The following is a 17,894-nucleotide window of genomic DNA, read 5'->3' as shown; positions in this document are numbered from 1 at the left end:
GACATTTGGATAGGGGCAGGTGTGTTTGCTGAACTGAGCTTCAGCCTAATCATTCCGGAAAACTTCCTGAGACTTTCTCTGCCCTGTAATTTCCCCACTGTTGATGGAAGTATATTGCAGTCTCATGCAGGACTGCGAAGGGAAGGTCACACTCACTAGATCACTTATGTACCAAATTCTGGGGAACTTTTGGTGCATATTATACTTTAGATCTCTTTCCATTAATGATAATCATTGAAAATATTACCATGGAATAAAATCTGGACTTTAGTTAATGTAACGTCCCAACGTTGTTTTCTTAGTTTTGCCGACTCTCCTATGGTGACATAAGATGTTAACGGGAAGAGGATGGGTGCAGACCATACAGAAATACTATTGTCTTGGCAACTTTTCTCTGGAATTATTTCCAAATAAAAAGTTAATTTTTAAAAAATGATCAGCTTCCCCGCTTTCTCTGCGCAGCGCAGTATACTAAGCCCCTTCCAGACACTGTGCCATTTGCCTAACACTCTGCATGGGAGATGCCATCCACATTTCACCCAGGAGGAAATGCGGTTCAACAAGGCCCACACCTACAGCTGAAGACAGCCCCACGGCGGGGGTGTGACCTCGAATTCGGATCTTACCCATCCCAATCGACAGGAGCCAACCTGTGCTTCTGTATCACGGCAATGTGAGGAAAGGCATGGGTACACATACATGCACTGAACACACACATGCGCCGTTTGTCAGTCAGTAGCCAGGGTGAATCCTTTCTTAATAAACTTCCCTGTGATCCATTCTTCTCACTGAACAGATTTAGCCCAAGGGTTGCCTGTTCTGTATAGGCAATGATGGTACATGTGTGTCCTCAGGGACAGAACTGGCAGCAATGCTCCATGACCACCCTGGATGTGACACCCACACCTGTGAGAGGACCCGGCCCTCTGTGCCCTATGTGCCTGCCTCCTCCTTTGAGAGTGCAAGTCCCCCATGGGCAAAGCCTGCCACGCACACACTCACCTACTCATTCATTCATTCACTCATTCATTCATTCATTCATTAATATATTCCTTCATGCATTGCTTGTAGACTTAAGAAACAAGAGTTATAACCAGTCTATGACATGCAAACCAAGGAATCATAGACTGTTAGCACTGTCAGAGGCACTGCAGGGTCGGTTGTTGCAGAAAAGGTATTCATCACGATCACCCCAAGAAGTACTGAAAACACACAGATTCCTGAGTCTCACTCTTAATAAAGCTCTGATTCAAGAGAGCTGGATAGGGCCTGGCAATCTGCCTTTTTCAAAGCCCCCTCCAGTTCCCAAGCCCAGTGACCCTGAGGCACCGCCAGGTTTGGGGTTTTGCTCCACAGACAAATCCTGTCTGGACATGAACAGTCAGTTTCTGTTGGAGCACCCCTGAGGTGAAGAAGCTCCTGACCTCACAAGGCAGACTCTCACTGCCACGCTGCACTTAGGCTTCAGAAATCCTTTTCTGTGTTCAGACATTGTGCTTCTTTGGAAATTCACTCCATTGTTTCAATTTTGTCCTCTGGTTCTGCTAAGAAGATGCATATGCCCTTTCCCACAGGACCAGACTGCAGGTACCTGATGGGAGCCATCATGCTTTGGAAAGTCTCTTCTCATCCAGTCATTTTGTTTTAATGGAATGCATTCTCATCCCATTTCACACGTGAAAGCCGAGTGTGGTGTAGTGCTCTGCAGGAGTGCCGAACCTTGAATTTTGAAGGAGCCATCCTTTTCTAGGCTCTGGGCTCTTTTTAATGAGGCATTTTAGGGCAAATGTTCCTGACCTTGGCTACACTTAGGAATCACCTGGGAAGTTTAGAAACTACCAATGCATTGGTTCTACCCCTCAGAGACTCTGATATAACAGGGCTGGGTTATATCAGGCAGCTCGAGGTGACTTCAATGAGGAGCCGATGTTGAGAGGTGCAGATCTAGAGAGACACTGGTTTCTCTCTGTGTTGGTCTATGGCTCATACTAAACTCATTCACACTCAACCTTTTTCCCTTGGAATTCCTGCCACACCAGGTCCTCCTCGTCATGTTCTTGAGTAATTGATTAGCTTAACTTCACTGCAGCCCTTTCCAACGATCCCTGACCAGTGTCGTGTATTTGGTTTAGGTCTATTGTTGAAAGGCTACTGCAGGTCCCATTGATGGAGCTGCTTGTTGACTATCTGCTTTCTCTCTAGCTTTGAGAACTTTACACGCTTCTGATGTCTTTCTGTAAAACATGGGTTACATTATGGATCTTAGAAAGATACTCTACTGAAAACCCTCTGGGAATCAAATTATATCAACTGCTTTTTAAGCAACTCACTACTCTTTCACAGATAAGGTAAAGATTTATGGCCATGGAAGATCCATGCGTACGGCATTTACTCCTAAAATGAGTCGTATTAGACAGCTCTCTGCATTTCTCTCTGGTGGCGCCCTCCAATGGGGGAGCCAGCCAAAGCCACCATGAAGGGCTTTCAGGGTACTGCAAACTGATGACATTTCCTATGTGTGGCCTCTCCAACCTTATTTAAATCAACTGCCACATGCACTGAGACTGCTATAGTGACATCAGCTCAAGATGCCCTGAGCCTCCAGGAAGATTTGCCTAAGACGGTACTAACACACGTCTCGCTCGCCAGAGAACAAACTGCCAAATGGGTTCTCCAGAGTTGTAAGGTCTTTGACCCCATTATGAGAGCATCATTCAACTTTGTATGAATGATGAGACACAGGCAGAACACACGTGAAAGGTTCTAGGTCAACCTTGGGAAGGTAAGTTACATTTGGTAGAATTTTAATTTTAATTTTGGAGACAGGGTCTTGTTCTGTCACCCAAGCTGGAGTGCAGTGGCGCAGTCATAGCTCACTGCAGCCCTGAACTTCTGGGTTGAAGTGATTCTCCTGCCTCAGCCTCTCCAGTAGCTGGGACCACATGTTTGCATCACTATGCCTGGCTAATTAAATATTTTTTTGTTGAGATGGGGGTCTTGCTATGTTGCCCAGGCTGTTCTCGAACTCCTGGCCTCAAGTGATCCTCCTGCCTCAGCCTCCCAAAGTGCTGGGATTTACAGGCATGAGCCACTGTGCCCAAATTTTTATTTTTAATTTTGAAAAGTGACATTTCTCTTATATTCATAATACCAAGACTCTTTCTAACGTGGCATTTTCAATTTTTCCCATTTCCAGCGAGGCTGACTTTGTACCTATTATTTCTCCAATTCTGGCTGTGCTCTCCCCACTGGGGCCTCTCAGTAATGCCTGTCACCTCCCTCTCTCAAGGGAAGGAGAACTGCACATGAATTATCCTCCAGGTATAAAAAATGTACAAAGCCGGACATCACTTAGGGGGATCAGAGAGCTCCGCTGCCCCAGCATATTGGCTTCACAACACAGAAAGCAGCTCTGCTTAGCTGTTAAACCGACGCTTGAATGCCACAGTCTGGGATCACCAGAGGCAGGACAACCTCGCATAGGGCTCCTTCAGGCCCTACAGTCACTGAGGGCCCCTGAGGCCACTCCAAACCAAATTCTCACTGGTAGTGAGGATACAGCCCATAATGGGTTCTATTTCTGCCAAAAACCTTTTGCTATTTTCTCCTGGCATTTTTCAAATGCATGTTTAGTAGACAATCAACTCCCCGTGTGTCTCTCTCCATATAATTGTCTTTAAAAAACTGCCATAGGAATTGTCTACAAAACCTTCTATTTTAGGTAAAGGTGTGGAGGATTCTGCGTGTGACAGTCCATAAAGCTTCTCCTGGTTTTTTGTACCTCTCTCTTCTCTCACATTAATGTTTCATTTGGTATTTAATGGACAGGCTTAAGATAATTTTTAACCAATCTGCTATTGATGGACACTTAGGTCATTTCTATTATTTTAATTATTCATTGGATGTCTTTGTTCAAATGGCATTTCATGTATTAAAACAGATCCTTATGATAATTCAAGATAAGGTAAAAGTGTGTGTGTGCGCGCATGCACACGCCACATACATCTCTTTTTCAAAGCATGTTTTAAACACTGGAATAGAATACAGAAAACTGCACAAGACATGTATGTACTTCATACAAGACTTAAAGCAAGCACCAGTAAAATATTACCAGCGCCCCTCAAAGCCTTCCTAAGCCCCTACTCTTTATAATCCCTATTGCCCCTCCAGAAGTAACTACTGTCTTTATTTTGTGATAATCATATAATCATCGTAAGAGAGGGAAAAAAATCCGTCTTGAAGAACTGCAAACCAGAGGAAAGAAACTGCAAATGAGATCTGAATGCATGTAGGATTTAACTGAAAATCATTTGAGGGCTGGCTTGTTGTAAGCCAGTTTCCTGCCTTTCATCTTTGTTCCTGCCTGCTGACTATCCAGGGACGACGTAAAAATAACACGAGCAAGAGGGAGGGAGGAACGTAGCTGGGAAGTAGAAATGTACTCACCACAGGGCAAGTCGTTGCTCAATTTCCTTGAGAAAATTAGTATGAAATTTGTGCAAAGGTTCAAAATTCGGGAATATGAGACTTTTCAGTGCTTCTGGCATGGCGTCCTCTTTGCTCACTGTGCTCTGAAACCACTGGAAAGAAGAAGACGATGCACTTACAGGTGGAAAGATCAATGACGAGTGTCTGCAGTTTTCTCCAGAAGTCACACGCAGCCAAATGCACTGGGAGGAGCCAGGGCTTTCCTGCGAGGTTCTTGGCATTTCAGGAACACAGGGCTGCCCGGGCCTTACTGCTTCCCCTTTCTTTCCTTAGACGGGGTAAGAAGCACCCATCTGTATATTACTGCTTTCTGCAGTTTGCTACCCATTGACTGTTAAAGCCAGGAGAAATCTCTTAAATGGGGAACTACTCGAATCAAAACTTCCATTCTGGCCGACTCACTGGATAACCACTAATTTATGACCTGAATATTCTGTGCTTCATTCCTTTAAGAACTTCCATCTCTGTTCCTTTGTTAAAACACTGGGCATGAAGGTGGCCAAACCTGGGAATAAAGCCACAGCCTTCACACAAAGTCACTCCTGTCGCTGAGGTGAGCTGGGTTCACAACGCTTAGTGAGCACCTGTCAAGGGCCTAACACAATCCACAGCCCAGAGGATCAGAAACTCAGTGATCCCAATTTCCCTCCCAATTGGCTAGTGCTTTCCCAGAATCCAGGGGTCAGGAAGACATCTGCAATGCCCTGAATTTGTTTTCAAGACTGAGCAGGACTGATTAAAATAATAAAAGGCAGTCTTCTGGCAGATTTTGCTGACAAGGCTCAATTTATTATCAAAGATAAAATGAATCTCCTGTTCACCTCCGACGTCTCCCGTGAACAAAAATCAGCAGTTATACTTGGCAATGGGCAAAACATGACATGTTCTGGACTGGTGCACACAGATGGTAAAATGTTTAATTTTAATTTTCTCTGCCTTAGGAACTTCCTTCTTTTGCACTTGAAAATCATCACTATCAAAAATGTTATAGCATATATTCCCAATTAAATATACTATTAGCATTTAATTTCTATACCCTAGGACCACAATCCTTTCAACTGAAGTCAGGGAATCCAACATTTAATTAGCTCCAGCCTCCCCGTACAGCTGAGTATTAGCTGAGATAAATCATGTAATCGAATCCTTTTGGGGAAATACTGCACATACCGAAGTGATAACTTCGAGATCCTTCAGATATGTTCGCTCGGTGGTAGACACTTCCTTAGCTATGAAGTACGCTTTATCAGTTGGGAATCTCTGCAAAACCCAGCAAAAGAAACAAAGCGCAATAATCATTTTTGAGTATGCGTCTCGGAGAATGTCCTCATTAAAGTGATATGTTACTAACCTGTGATCTTTTGTTAGCTGGCATCAACAAGAAATAAAATTCTTATTCTTCTTTTCGGGTTAGGAGAATAAATAAGAATGTATTCTCCTTTTTGTGTTAAGAGAATAAATATGAATTACTCTCCTTTTCATGTGAGGAGCTAGGCTAAGATAATGGATTTCCATGATGAGAATATAGTCTAGGAAGGTTTCCTTCCAGGTAAAAATTACCATCAGCAAAAGGACTCAAATTAGGCAAAGGAAATACATAAAAAAGGAACTGTCTCGTCCTATGTCCGTTGGTGGAGTTGGTGTTCATGACATGGAAGTTACATTGTGGGAACACATGGTAGCTGGGTCTAAAGGGACAGGGGTGAGATCAGCTGGTGGCATCATCGACCTGAACTCCCTTGGCGACTGTCAGTCAGGTGGGCAGCCAGCCTCACTGTGGAGCAGGCCGGCCATTCAACCTTGCTTTCTCTTTAAACAATAAGTGCAAGGAGGTCGCCTGTTGTCTGCCATTTTGCCCACTTCTCATAGGAGTCCACCTGACTCCACTGCTGGGTGTACACACAACAGACTTCAAAGCAGAGACTCAAACAAACACCTGGACGCTCATGTTCACAGCAGCCAAAAGGTGGGAACCGCATGACTGTCCATTAACAGAAGAATGGATAACAAAGTGTGGTTTATACACACAGTGGGACATCACTCAGCCCTCAAATGGCAGGCAATTCTGATCCATGCTACATATGGATGATCCATGAAGACAGAATGCTAAGTGAAATAAGCCAGTCACAAAACGGCAAATACTGGGTGATTCTGCTTATATGAGGTACCTAGAGTAGGCAAATTCATAGAGACAGAAAGTAGAATGAGGTGCCAGTGGCTGGCAGGAGGGGGAAGGAGGAGTTAGTGACAAATGGATGTAGTTTCTGTTTGGGAAGATAAGTTCTGGAGATGGATGGTCGGGACAGTGGCACAACAACATGAATGTACTTAATGCCAGCAAGCTGTACACTTGAAAATGGCTCACATGGTACCTTTGCTCTTATGTATATTTTAGTACAATTTTTAAAATTCACACAAACACACGTGCACACACAGCCACACACGCGCTTGAGCCCTCGGCCCTGTACCTTCCTCCGGCCCTCATCCTCATCGTCCGTCCGGGGGCAGGCCTGGTCATTCAGCAGCGGGCTGATCAAGGGAGAGGCCTGCTTGGTGTCGGGGCTCAGGTTGGGAGACAAGGTCACGTTGGCAGGGGCCACTCCCCCCTGCGAGTTCACAGACAGCTCGGAAAGGTGAGGACTGCCAGTCAGGGAGCCTGTTTGTGGATGAGAAGTTTTAAAGAAAAAAAAAGTAATTTTTTTCTGGGACCTGATTTCTATTCACTTCTTTCACCTTTTTCAAATCGTAAGAACTTTGACTACCCCGCCATGGCAAACCTAAAGCGATTCTTTATTTTCTAGTTTTTTCCGAAGTCAAAGCTGCCTTAATAAAGATACCAAAGTATGAAGGATTCAATGGAGCCTCATTACATAATTAATGATAAGATAGAGAACTCTGCTTAGACAGCAATTAAAATAGCTTAAAAGCATAGTGTATCCCAAAATAGGAATTTCATCTCCCAACTACTGCTTATTTCTAAGAATTACTCAAGAAAGACACAGTGTCTATGTCACAATGAGACATGGGGACATGATTAGAAAATACAACTATACTAACAGGCATCTAAGCAACTGGTGTACTTAGGACACACTACGTCCCGTAACAATGGGTCACAGCTAACAGAAAGGTCAAGCAACTAACTCCCCATTCTACAAAGAACAGAAGCAAGCTTGTTATACCTGGTGATGTCATTCCATGTCTCTCACTGTTTGGGACAGAAACACTAGCATCACATTACAGGCATATGTGATCACTTCAACATGCAAAACCAGACGTCATTATATTATCACAATTTCCCTTTATAAGATAAAAGTGACAGGGTACCATGAGTCCTTGAGAAAGGATACCATAGTAATATGAAAATGTGGACAGGCGCAGTGGCTCGCGCCTGTAATCCCAGCACTTTGGGAGGCCGAGGCAGGCGGATTGCCTGAGGTCAGGAGTTTGAGACCAGTCTAGCCAACATGATGAAACCCTGTCTCCACCAAAAATACAAAAACATTAGCTGGGCGTGGTGGCGGGTGCCTGCAATCCCAGCTACTTGGGAGGCTGAGGCAGGGGAATTGCTTGAACCAGGGAGGTAAGGTTGTGGTGAACTGAGATCGTGCCACTGCACTCCAGCCTGGGCGAAAAAGTGAGACTCTGTCTCAAAAAAAAAAAAAAAAAAAAAAAGTATATGTTACCTGCTATGAGTCAGCGAAGGGAGATGATATGTATAGGACACTCTTTGCCAATACACTTTTGCAAATATCTGTATCTCAACCCACTGAAGCTACATGGGATGTTTCAGAATATACTTCTAACCTAAGTGTTTTTGCCTAACACTTATATTTATACTAATAAAGCAGATTTGCTAGAGCTAATATGAGGTAAGCAAAGTTAAAATAACCTGCAGTCCTGTCTACTACCATGATAAGGAAAGACAAAGTCAGCGCTTTCTCAATTTCCCAGTCTACAGTTTCAGGCTCGCTGCTACTTGGTACGCTGAAGATCTCTAAGGGAAAAGGTGGAGGGCAGTTTTCTGGGAGCACCCCCATTTTCCTGTCATCTGTTCTCACCCTCTGGAGTCATGCATGTGCGTTTTGGAATTACAAGATACAACAGCCTACCTAGAATGGAGCTGATGAAGTAAGGGTGGTGAATTTGGTCCCAGTATAAATGAACCCTGGAGAAACCACCACCAGCCCCCACCCTTGGTGCCAGGTTGAGCAGTCAGCAGCACCGCCAACACAGTGGAGGAAGATCCACTGTACCTGGAGAATGACAAAAGGCAGACGTCCTGCCAATGGACTACTGGTTAGTGCAATGATCCTTGGATAACAAGATTAGAAAATGTGAGGAAAAGGCAGATTCAGTAAGCTCGCATTTTTAAAATCCCTCTGCTTTTAAATCCTCATATTTTTAATATACCTCACTAATATGAAGCCTTGTGTTAGACAAAGACCCCGTCACCCGAAACACCACCAGACCCAGAAAACCCCGGAGAAAAAGGCCAGAAATTGCTTCACAAATGTCAATTTTATTGACACTAGTGCACAACTAAATACAATAATTGCAAAGGAAGTGGAACGTGTCAAACAGAAATGGTGACAATGAGTTAGAACTGCAGTTGTTTCAAGGTACTACACTATTATTTTTTTTTAAAAAAAATCACAAAAAGAAAAATGTTATCACTACAAGTAGGAATTAGAAGAGAGAAATTCTGGCAGTCTGTCTAGAGGTTAAAACATTTCATGCATTTGTGAGTTGCTGTTGGAGAGTTGTTTTTTATTTGTCCACCATAATCTGGCAACATCCGGGGCTTACCTTCAGCTCTCGCACTGTGCGTGAGATCGGGTGAGGCAGTTATAAGTGAGAGCATGCTGGACACCTTGACTTTGCAGTGACGTGGAACAGAAAAAGCATTCACCTCATCATTGAAAGAGTTGGAGCCGAGAATCAAAGGTAGTTAGAAGGCTAGTGGGAAGGGGAGCGGAGGCAAGGAAATAGCAACTACCAGGCCCTAGACAGCATCCGGCAACAGAGAGGAAAAGAACTGCCACTCGGGGCAAGGGAAAAAGTAGGGTGAGCACACTCCGATACAGCCACCTCCACTCTCAAAGGCCAACAGCGAGCACCCTTGCTGCACTGCACCTGGGAACACATATTTAGGGGACAGAGCAGTTGGAAGAAATGAGGTAACAGACTATGGTTCCACAAGAGAGCCTGCCTCGCCAAGAAGGCGTGCCACGGTTCAGAACAATCCCCACTGTGCTACAGAGGAGACAGGATTCAGAAAACAGAGGGCTGAGTGGGAACTTCAGGGTCACCCGTGTACCTAAACAAAGGAACAGCTCAGGATTAGCCCACAGGCTGCTGGGGGAAGGCTTGCTGCATTTCACTCACGTAGCCTAAAGAGGTCAGTAACAACTACTTAATATGTGCGCTCTGCAGACTTGGAATGACAAAATTAGGGTGGTCAGTTGGCCTTTTCCCAAGACGCTACTCCAGCTTTGCTTATAGGGCCTAAGAAAGAAAGGGCGATGGGTGTGTTTAAACAGCAAGACCAATAAGCCAATAAATATCAAAGTCTGGTCTAGAAGTCTATCAGCATTTTAAGGAAGGGAAAGGCCTGAAACTCTACAGTTCAGTTTTGCTAATTTGAGCTGCATCTGGGGAGAAGAGGACCCTTCTCTCCTTGCAAGATAAACAATCCGAGGCTTTGAAAATGTATAGGTGACGTGGTCCAAACAAAATATGTAACTCATTTACCTTTCAGCAATTAATGAAATATGCTGACAAGGGGGCAATTAGTAGAATTTGGCAGCTTGATGAGTAATTAAAATTCTCTTTTGACTTTGAGCCAGGGTGTGTGACAACAGTCTGTACAAACTGGTGTCCACACCAGCAGGTGTGGAGAGCTGTGTCTATAAAAAGCCAATGTCCAAGGTCACAGAGTTATTAGAACTACGTGGAATCAATTTTCACTGAAGTAGTCCATTTTACAAAAAAGCAAACAAACATGGTTCTGTTGTTAGGTAAAATGAGCCCGGTTTGATTTATATGGCATTATAAAGCTTGTTTACACCTTGCAGTCTGTCACCTGCTTTGAAGGCACAGCCCCGGGCAACGGGGACAGGAAACTGTGACTGACATTCATTGCTACTCCATGAAATTATCAATGCCTTGGTATTTCTAGCACTTCTCCCTTTATGACAAATTAATGCAAAGTAATTTCATCAGGGAGCTCGAGGTAAATAATTTGGGGGGACCCTAAGAGGAAGCACCTGCTATTAAGGCAATAGGTGGAAAGAAGTTTAAAGAGATTAGAAAAAAGATCAGTCACACACCGAAAGTCTGGAGGCTTCGAATGTTTTCAAAATTATTTTTCCTATTTCCTGAAATTGCCCTGCAATTTCTTAGGCATTCAGTTAAGATGTCAGGTTAGTAGCTCTCAAATCCTTCACCTCTTCCCCGTGATTTCATGACCCCTCCCGCCACCCTGCCATTCATCTAGAAGAGGTTTGGGTTTATGCTGCCCCCCCTCGGACTGAAAACGCCTCCAGTCATACAGCTCTCAAGGGAGGCATTTCTAGTAATTGCTTTATAAAATCCTTTCAAACGTACACATTCTCATGGCACAAACAATTATGGAACTTCAAATGAGCACTGCTATATTTATGGATTTCAATTTATCACCCAGCCCAGAAACTGCCTGCGCTGCTCTCTCTTTGTAATTTAAAACACGCTCATCATTCTTCCCTCTTGGCCGGTCTGGGGAAGCTGGGTTTGCAGCATCTTGATCAGCTCTTCGGCAGAGCTGCTGAAAGGCAGTGGGAGGAGACTTTATCATCAGTGAGCCAAAGCCAGGCCTTTCTTCCCGCCTTCGGATTGGGCACAAGCTGCCTGTTAACCACGTACCGGTATTCAAGGCTTCAAAACAAACTCACACAATTCTGGGAAAAGAAAAACATTTCTAACCTATTTTTCAAGTGATAAAAATGGCATTTCTAGGACTTAACTGTACCTGTCCTGTTTTTTAAATTAGTCTCAGTTTTTAACCACATAGGTATTATTTTTTCCTATAAAGGGGGAAACTAGAAAAACTGACAACTAAAAAAACAGTAATCCGAGATATGCTTATTAAATAGCTAATATTTGACAGAATACTGACAAAAAATGAGACTACTGATTGCATTCTCAATTTTTCTTTTCCAAAATTTTAAAGTGCAATTATAAAAATGTTTCTATGCTTTTTCTTCAATATTCCCCCACATAAAATTATTTATTTTGCAATCTTCTGGGTGCCACTTATCTACCATAATTTGTCTTCTTTTATTCTGTTCTAAAATATGGGAGATTTTATCTCTATGTGCCCAGAACATGCTCAAAAGGCCCAAGTAGGAAATACATTAGAGATGTAGGTTTTCATCTATTTTTTTGAAAGGCTCTATTTAAATCCATACGCTCTAAGAGGATACAATGAAACCTCTCTAGAGATTATCCCATTTGAAAGCCAGTTATCAAAAAAAGGGCAGTATTATACTGAATAATAGGTAGCTTCCTGAATAGGCAGGACTCACTAGCGTCTGATATCTAAGTTGGGGCCTCGCTCAGTGGAATACGCAAAGCTGGCGGTATTTTATAGAAATTACAAAGTTCCACAAGAAAAGCCAGGCTGTAGGATTACCCATGTTAGCAGTGTGGTCCTCTTCTTGATACCTGAGGTTGTTGAGGGTAATGTATGTGTGCTTCTTAGACTCAGTTCCTTTAAGAAAAGTTTCACAAGCAGCTAAGCATCAGCTTCACAGTTCATCATCAAGCAATTCAGAAAAGCAATAGCAATGCAACTTGCAGGAAAAGAATTGAAATGCACTAATGGAAAAATGAATGTGCTACCTTGTTCTTACTTATGAGGAAAAGACACAGGAGAATGCTGCTTTGTTTGAACACGGTGGTGGTGATGGTGGCGGTAATGGTGGTAGTAGCAGTGGTGGTGGTGTGGTGGTGGAGGCAGTGTTTGGGTTGGGAACATGGTGCTTCGTACCAATGAAAAATACCATCTTGTACTCAGGACAAAGCTTCAGCCATCAGTGGGAAAGAACAGTTACAATGGACAGTTTTTACAGCATGATACCTGTTAGGACAAGTAAAAGCCCCTTCAGTTTAGATCAACAAGAGATATATTAATACCGTGCATACACTGTGACATGAGCTTGGCCTTCCATGCTCAAAGAACCACCAAGCTCATTGTTACTGGAGAAGCCAGCATTCTTCCCAGTGGTATGAGTCCATGCTTTATTGACGTACTTCATTCTTCCGCCATGGAGAGAAGAAACCAGACAGCATCTGTGAGAACCTACATGTTGGGTGCCCACCAAAATGAAAAACAGCTCCTTGGCCATCAGAAGCCAACCGGGACCAAGTCAGGTGAGGCCTTCTCTACATTCCCACCTACTTCCCCACCCAGCAACACACACACGTATCTACATATCTATAAGCTAAATTCTCTTACAGATATGACATAGGTAAAGGTTTCTATCCCAATTGAAATAGATGTTTCCATTCAAAACATAAAGGCAAATCCATGGTTGGCTGTCTAGGCTCTTCATGCAAGCTACAGTCACAGATGCGTTCTGTTTCAGTGAGACCTCTCCTCTAGCTACAGTGATCCTGCTCACCTCCAAGGGCCCCCCTTCTCCCATGCACTGCCCAAAGTATAAAGTGCAGGCCTTGTTGGAAGAGCAAAGTTCACCTCTTCTTTTCCCACTTTAGTGAAATATGGCACCACCCAGGACGATCACTTAGGATGCTTCCACATGAAAGCTTGCACTTTGGGGAATAGGATCACTGTATTCTAGAGGAAAGAGGTATTCCAAGTACAAATTGGTATTCAGCAGTGTTAAAAAAAAAAAAAAAAAAGACATCAGACAGTGCTCCAACAGTGTAGGAACAGAAGCTACACCATGCTTTGAGGGTAAAGACAGAACGCTGAAAACAAAGCGTTTTCTCCTAGATAGGTACATGCTGACAAGACACTGCATACAATGGAACAACGGAAAATGTTTTCCCAAACTGATTAAACAAATGACAAAAATGAGAATGAAGTCCCCAGCCTTTTCTATTTCAAATTACTTTGGTGTATTAGAAATTTTAAATAAAACATATTATCTACAGTATTAAATATACACACAGAGAGAACAGAAGGGAATTTGATTAATAATATAGGCCAAGCTGGTGAGGTTTGGTTAGTTAGGTTTTCACGGCAACCTTAGGAGGCAGAAACAGGAGTAAGGGTAAGGGATTTATCCCATCAGCCATTCTTGGTGCTTCTGGAGCGAGCAGCCAGTGTGCGTCCTTAACTCAGGAAGACCTATCTTCAGTCTTTCTATAAATCACTGCAGGGAAAGTGACAAATGCTTTACTTCCTACAAAGAAACTTTGAGGCCCAGAAAAAAAAGGAGTTGTTAGCTTGGTTTCAAGAGCCAGAAAAGGTCATCTATGAGTAATAACAGACTGGTCACCATGCCACTGCAGGCTCCTAAGTGAGCAGGACTAAGTGGCAGGTCCTAAGTGACCCTTCTATCATTTCCCACTTTAAGGCCAGCTATCAATCCTGATTCATAATAAAGCAGACTCACTCCCTCACAACCCCCACACCACTACTGCCTCCACATCTCACTCAAAAGTGGAGTCAATCACTGTCGGATGCATTTTACTCCACACACGCACGCCTGCCCGGTAGTCCTCGCTCCCTCCTTAGCGTCCTTGGTCTGTGTGCTTTTCCATGTTGCAGTGATTTCTAACTACCCCTCACTCCTCAACACTCTGCAGTTGCTGCACCTGGCCTCAGCAGCACACTCCAGTATCTCACAGCACGATTTTCCATGACCGCACTGGCGGCGCCGGCCCTGTGAACCTTTTAGACTGGCTTGCAACTACTCATGGAGATCAGATATCCCGTGGCAACAGTTGATTTTTAATCCTCCCTACTTTCAAACAGAAAGCCACTCCAAGACAAATCAGAGTAACCTGATCTGGAGACTACATGAAGATGCAAATGCACTGCCTCCACTCCAAGTAACACTCCAACACCGGGCACCGAGAAGATGCTGAAGGCTTGGTTTCGAGGCTACCATGCTGTGATGTCTGTGTCGAGTGGCCAGTCTACACCGAAATGATCCTGAACAAATCAGAGTCTATACAATGTTTAAAGCTTTCAGGAAAAGAAGATTTTCTAATTCTTCCCTAGCGTCTACCAAGACGTTTAATTGCTTTCACTAGGGGTTAAAAAAAAAGTTCCTCCTGCTTGAGGTTTCATCTTTTTTTTTGTTTTTTGGAGTGGTGTGCTGTTTATTTTATGAAGTGAGAACTTTTTTCAAAACAAGACGCTATCTCCCCTCCTCCCAAACACACATATGGCACAATAAATCAGCATTTACCACTTCTGTTCATGGGGAAATGCTTGGAAATCTCTCTCTAGGTTACTCTAGGAAATGACAAAGTTGCCCTTTTCAAGGATATATCCAAACAGCTAGCACCAGGCCACTTTTGATCTGTGATGTCTACAACTCCAGGCCAAATCATCATACAGATTGTGCGTGTGTGTGTGTGTGTGTGTGTGTTTTGTCACTATTTTTTAATAGAAAGAAAACTGCTATATTAAGTGTCAGGCTAATTTTGGCCTAAAAGTCACAGCTTCATTTTAAATCCCAACAACTGGGAGAGGTGTGCACATGTGCTCACTAGAGACACCATTTTTATTGTTTCACTCAGTTAAACAGAAACAGATGGAATTAAACTAACAAGGAAAAAAAAAACAGTACCAGTAAATTCTTTAATGTTGTCAGAGTAAATGTCTTTATGCCGCTCACAGAAGTTCATTCAATCGTACCTTTCTCTCCATATGCTCTTACGGGCTTGGCTAACAGACAGCCAATATAAAACTCATCAGAGAGCTACCATTTTAAGTGGAAATGGTAGCAACGGATTATTTTTAAGTGGCCACCTCTTTAAATTTATGCCTGAGGTTGTAATTTTTTGAATTTCTGTAATCAGACCTTGATGATGACCGTGAGCAGTAAGATATAAATAACTCCCACATGCTTAGCGTTCCAATAATGGAACACTATGCATACATGGCTAGGGTTCAAAGAAACTTGCTCTGTTACAGGGATTACCTAGAAAGACTCTTCTGCAGTTCAATCTGTAAAATTTAGTAGCAATAGAATAGACTCATACCATCAAACTAGAGGAAGGCCAGTCTTAGAACTAACTCCATGACCATCAGAGGAGAAATGTTTACAGACCATAAGTCCAGAGAAAAAAAGTCTTTCTGGGGAATGTAACTCTAAGAGCTCTTAAAAATCTAGCTAATCAGAATAAGGTCCCAGGCAAAGAGAAGGGATCCAGATAGAAGCAAATAAAACCAACATAAACCTGACAGTTAAGGGAACCCAGATTTGTTAATTTAAGACTGGGTCTGCCTGTAACGCAATTACTCACTAACAGCTACAGTTTCACCAAAGTCATTCTGTGCTGAAATATGGAATAATGCTTTAAGTAGAAACAGTGGACTGAAAGCATGCGAATACTGATTACAGGTATGAAACAGCTGTGTGCACACTCACGGCAGTTTCAACAACATTTAAAATGACAGATTAATATTTACATTGTTTCTTCCTTTAGAAATTGCTTGACAACAAAACCAAATTTTTGTTTTTGGCACCAAATTCCAGGGCTAATAACCAAAGTTGAGTTTCTGATGCGCATTCAGAGCAGACTGGATTTTGTATATTTGGTGGAAATTTTGAGAGGCTCGTGCTATGTTTTAGTTTTGCAGGCCTAGCTTTTTTCAGCATTGCTTGGCTTAAATCTTCAAATAAGTTCTTGAGAATAAAATCAGAATTACTTACATTTTAAGTGCAGGCCACATGGCACAATTGGGGGGAGATAAATCAGAAATTCCCAAATATGAATCACACATGCAGGGAAGAATCTGGCCCGCAGACTTCCTCTAATTAAACGCCTATCTAATAAAATATTATCAATGGCATACAGATGACTGTTCAAGGAGCTGAAGCCATTTATTTTGAGTTCTGGAGCTCATTAAATGTATTTCTTCATGCTAAAAGAATTTCTTGCGTTTTTATTTTGCCCTTAACAAGCGGCAGCAAAGGCAACCACAAAAGGGTCTAAAATTCACATATTTTGAAATAATATCCAACAAAAGATATTAGCACAAGGAGGCCCTGGAGTAGCCAACAGTGGCTTTAAGATTTGTGTTTATATAGGGCTTGTCTTCCATTCACGGTCTTAAGATAGCATGTCAGAGAGCAGCCAGTGAGTGGCTGGTATCTGAAGGCCTGGGTCCCCTGTTGAGTCAGGAGACCCCTACACTAGCTATTGTCCTAGAAAGATTGGTTGAGAGGTCTCAGGAAACCCTTTGGAAATCTGAATGCATTCAGAAGTCTGTAATATCTGCTACCTAGTATCACACCCAACCCTACCTCTGGCCTTCCTCCACTCTTAGTTCAACTTCATGCACACGCATGCCCTTGTTAAGCTAGAATGAGATCTGCAGGCTGGGTGAAGACCTGGGGGACTGGAGTCTCCCCAAAGTCAGAAGGTTTGGAGGGTGGCAGGGTAGATGCTGCTGGCTTTTCCTGACTGAGCTCTTCACAGTGACACTGGGGAGACCACATCACCTCAGCAAACGTGCTCCACCAGGCTCAAAGAATGTATAAACAGACCCTTTGGCCAATGTTATGGAATCTTTATTAGCATAGGACAAGCTCCTCTTGAGGCAAGTAGTGACTATTCGCAGCACATCAGGATGTATGATAAACAGCCTTTAAACAAACTATAAGCACCATTAATTACACCAGGATTGCTGCTTTTGTGAATACTGGCCAAGAAGCAGAAATTAAGTTGCTTGCCTGGTACAAAGCCAGTGAGGGAAAGACTCTATGAGCAACTCTTAAAGTGAAAAATCTCATCAATACAGAACGGAGTATACTGCCATTGATCAACTGCTCTTAAAATACTTAGATAAAAATCACTGCTGTAGGAAAAAGCAAAACAAAATAATGATCGAAGCGTATTTTGCTCTGGGATGCTTACATTTGACGATTCCTGTCATGCGCTGTATAAGTTCATACCTAGTGCTCAATCGTATTTCATTATCAGAATGCTGTATAATTAGAGGGGAAAAAAATTCATTTGAACAAACCACTTTCACAGATAAACCACAGGATTCCACACTTGGTTCTGTTTAACTCACACTTCACTGAACACTCATAGCAAACTGACATTTTTCCTATGTCTGAACAGATTATGCAAAAATGTGTTATAACTGCAAAACCCTCACAATATAAAAAGAAGTAGTTCTTCCCACCTATTATGGCCTGTAATTGCCTAAGTCTACTTGA

General features: G+C 42.9%; 1 protein-coding gene across 5 annotated transcripts in view; it reads right to left on the bottom strand.

Annotated features, from left to right (window-relative positions):
* The window catches only part of FARP1 (FERM, ARH/RhoGEF and pleckstrin domain protein 1), a 311,003-nt gene that overhangs the window by 33,073 nt on the left and 260,036 nt on the right, over positions 1-17,894 (bottom strand). For all 5 annotated transcript variants that reach the window (XM_019039583.4, XM_019039582.4, XM_019039584.4 and 2 more), the window contains exons 14-16: positions 6,954-7,141; positions 5,656-5,745; positions 4,447-4,580 (exon numbers count right to left, since the gene is read on the bottom strand). In XM_019039583.4, the coding sequence (XP_018895128.3) occupies positions 4,447-4,580; positions 5,656-5,745; positions 6,954-7,141 (412 nt within the window). The remainder of the gene's footprint in view (positions 1-4,446; positions 4,581-5,655; positions 5,746-6,953; positions 7,142-17,894) is intronic.

Source organism: Gorilla gorilla, chromosome 14 (genome assembly GCF_029281585.2).
Source record: "Gorilla gorilla gorilla isolate KB3781 chromosome 14, NHGRI_mGorGor1-v2.1_pri, whole genome shotgun sequence".
Classification (NCBI taxonomy): domain Eukaryota; kingdom Metazoa; phylum Chordata; class Mammalia; order Primates; family Hominidae; genus Gorilla; species Gorilla gorilla.
The sequence above is the reverse complement of the archived record's forward strand: the minus strand, read 5'-3'. Positions and strand labels throughout refer to the sequence as shown.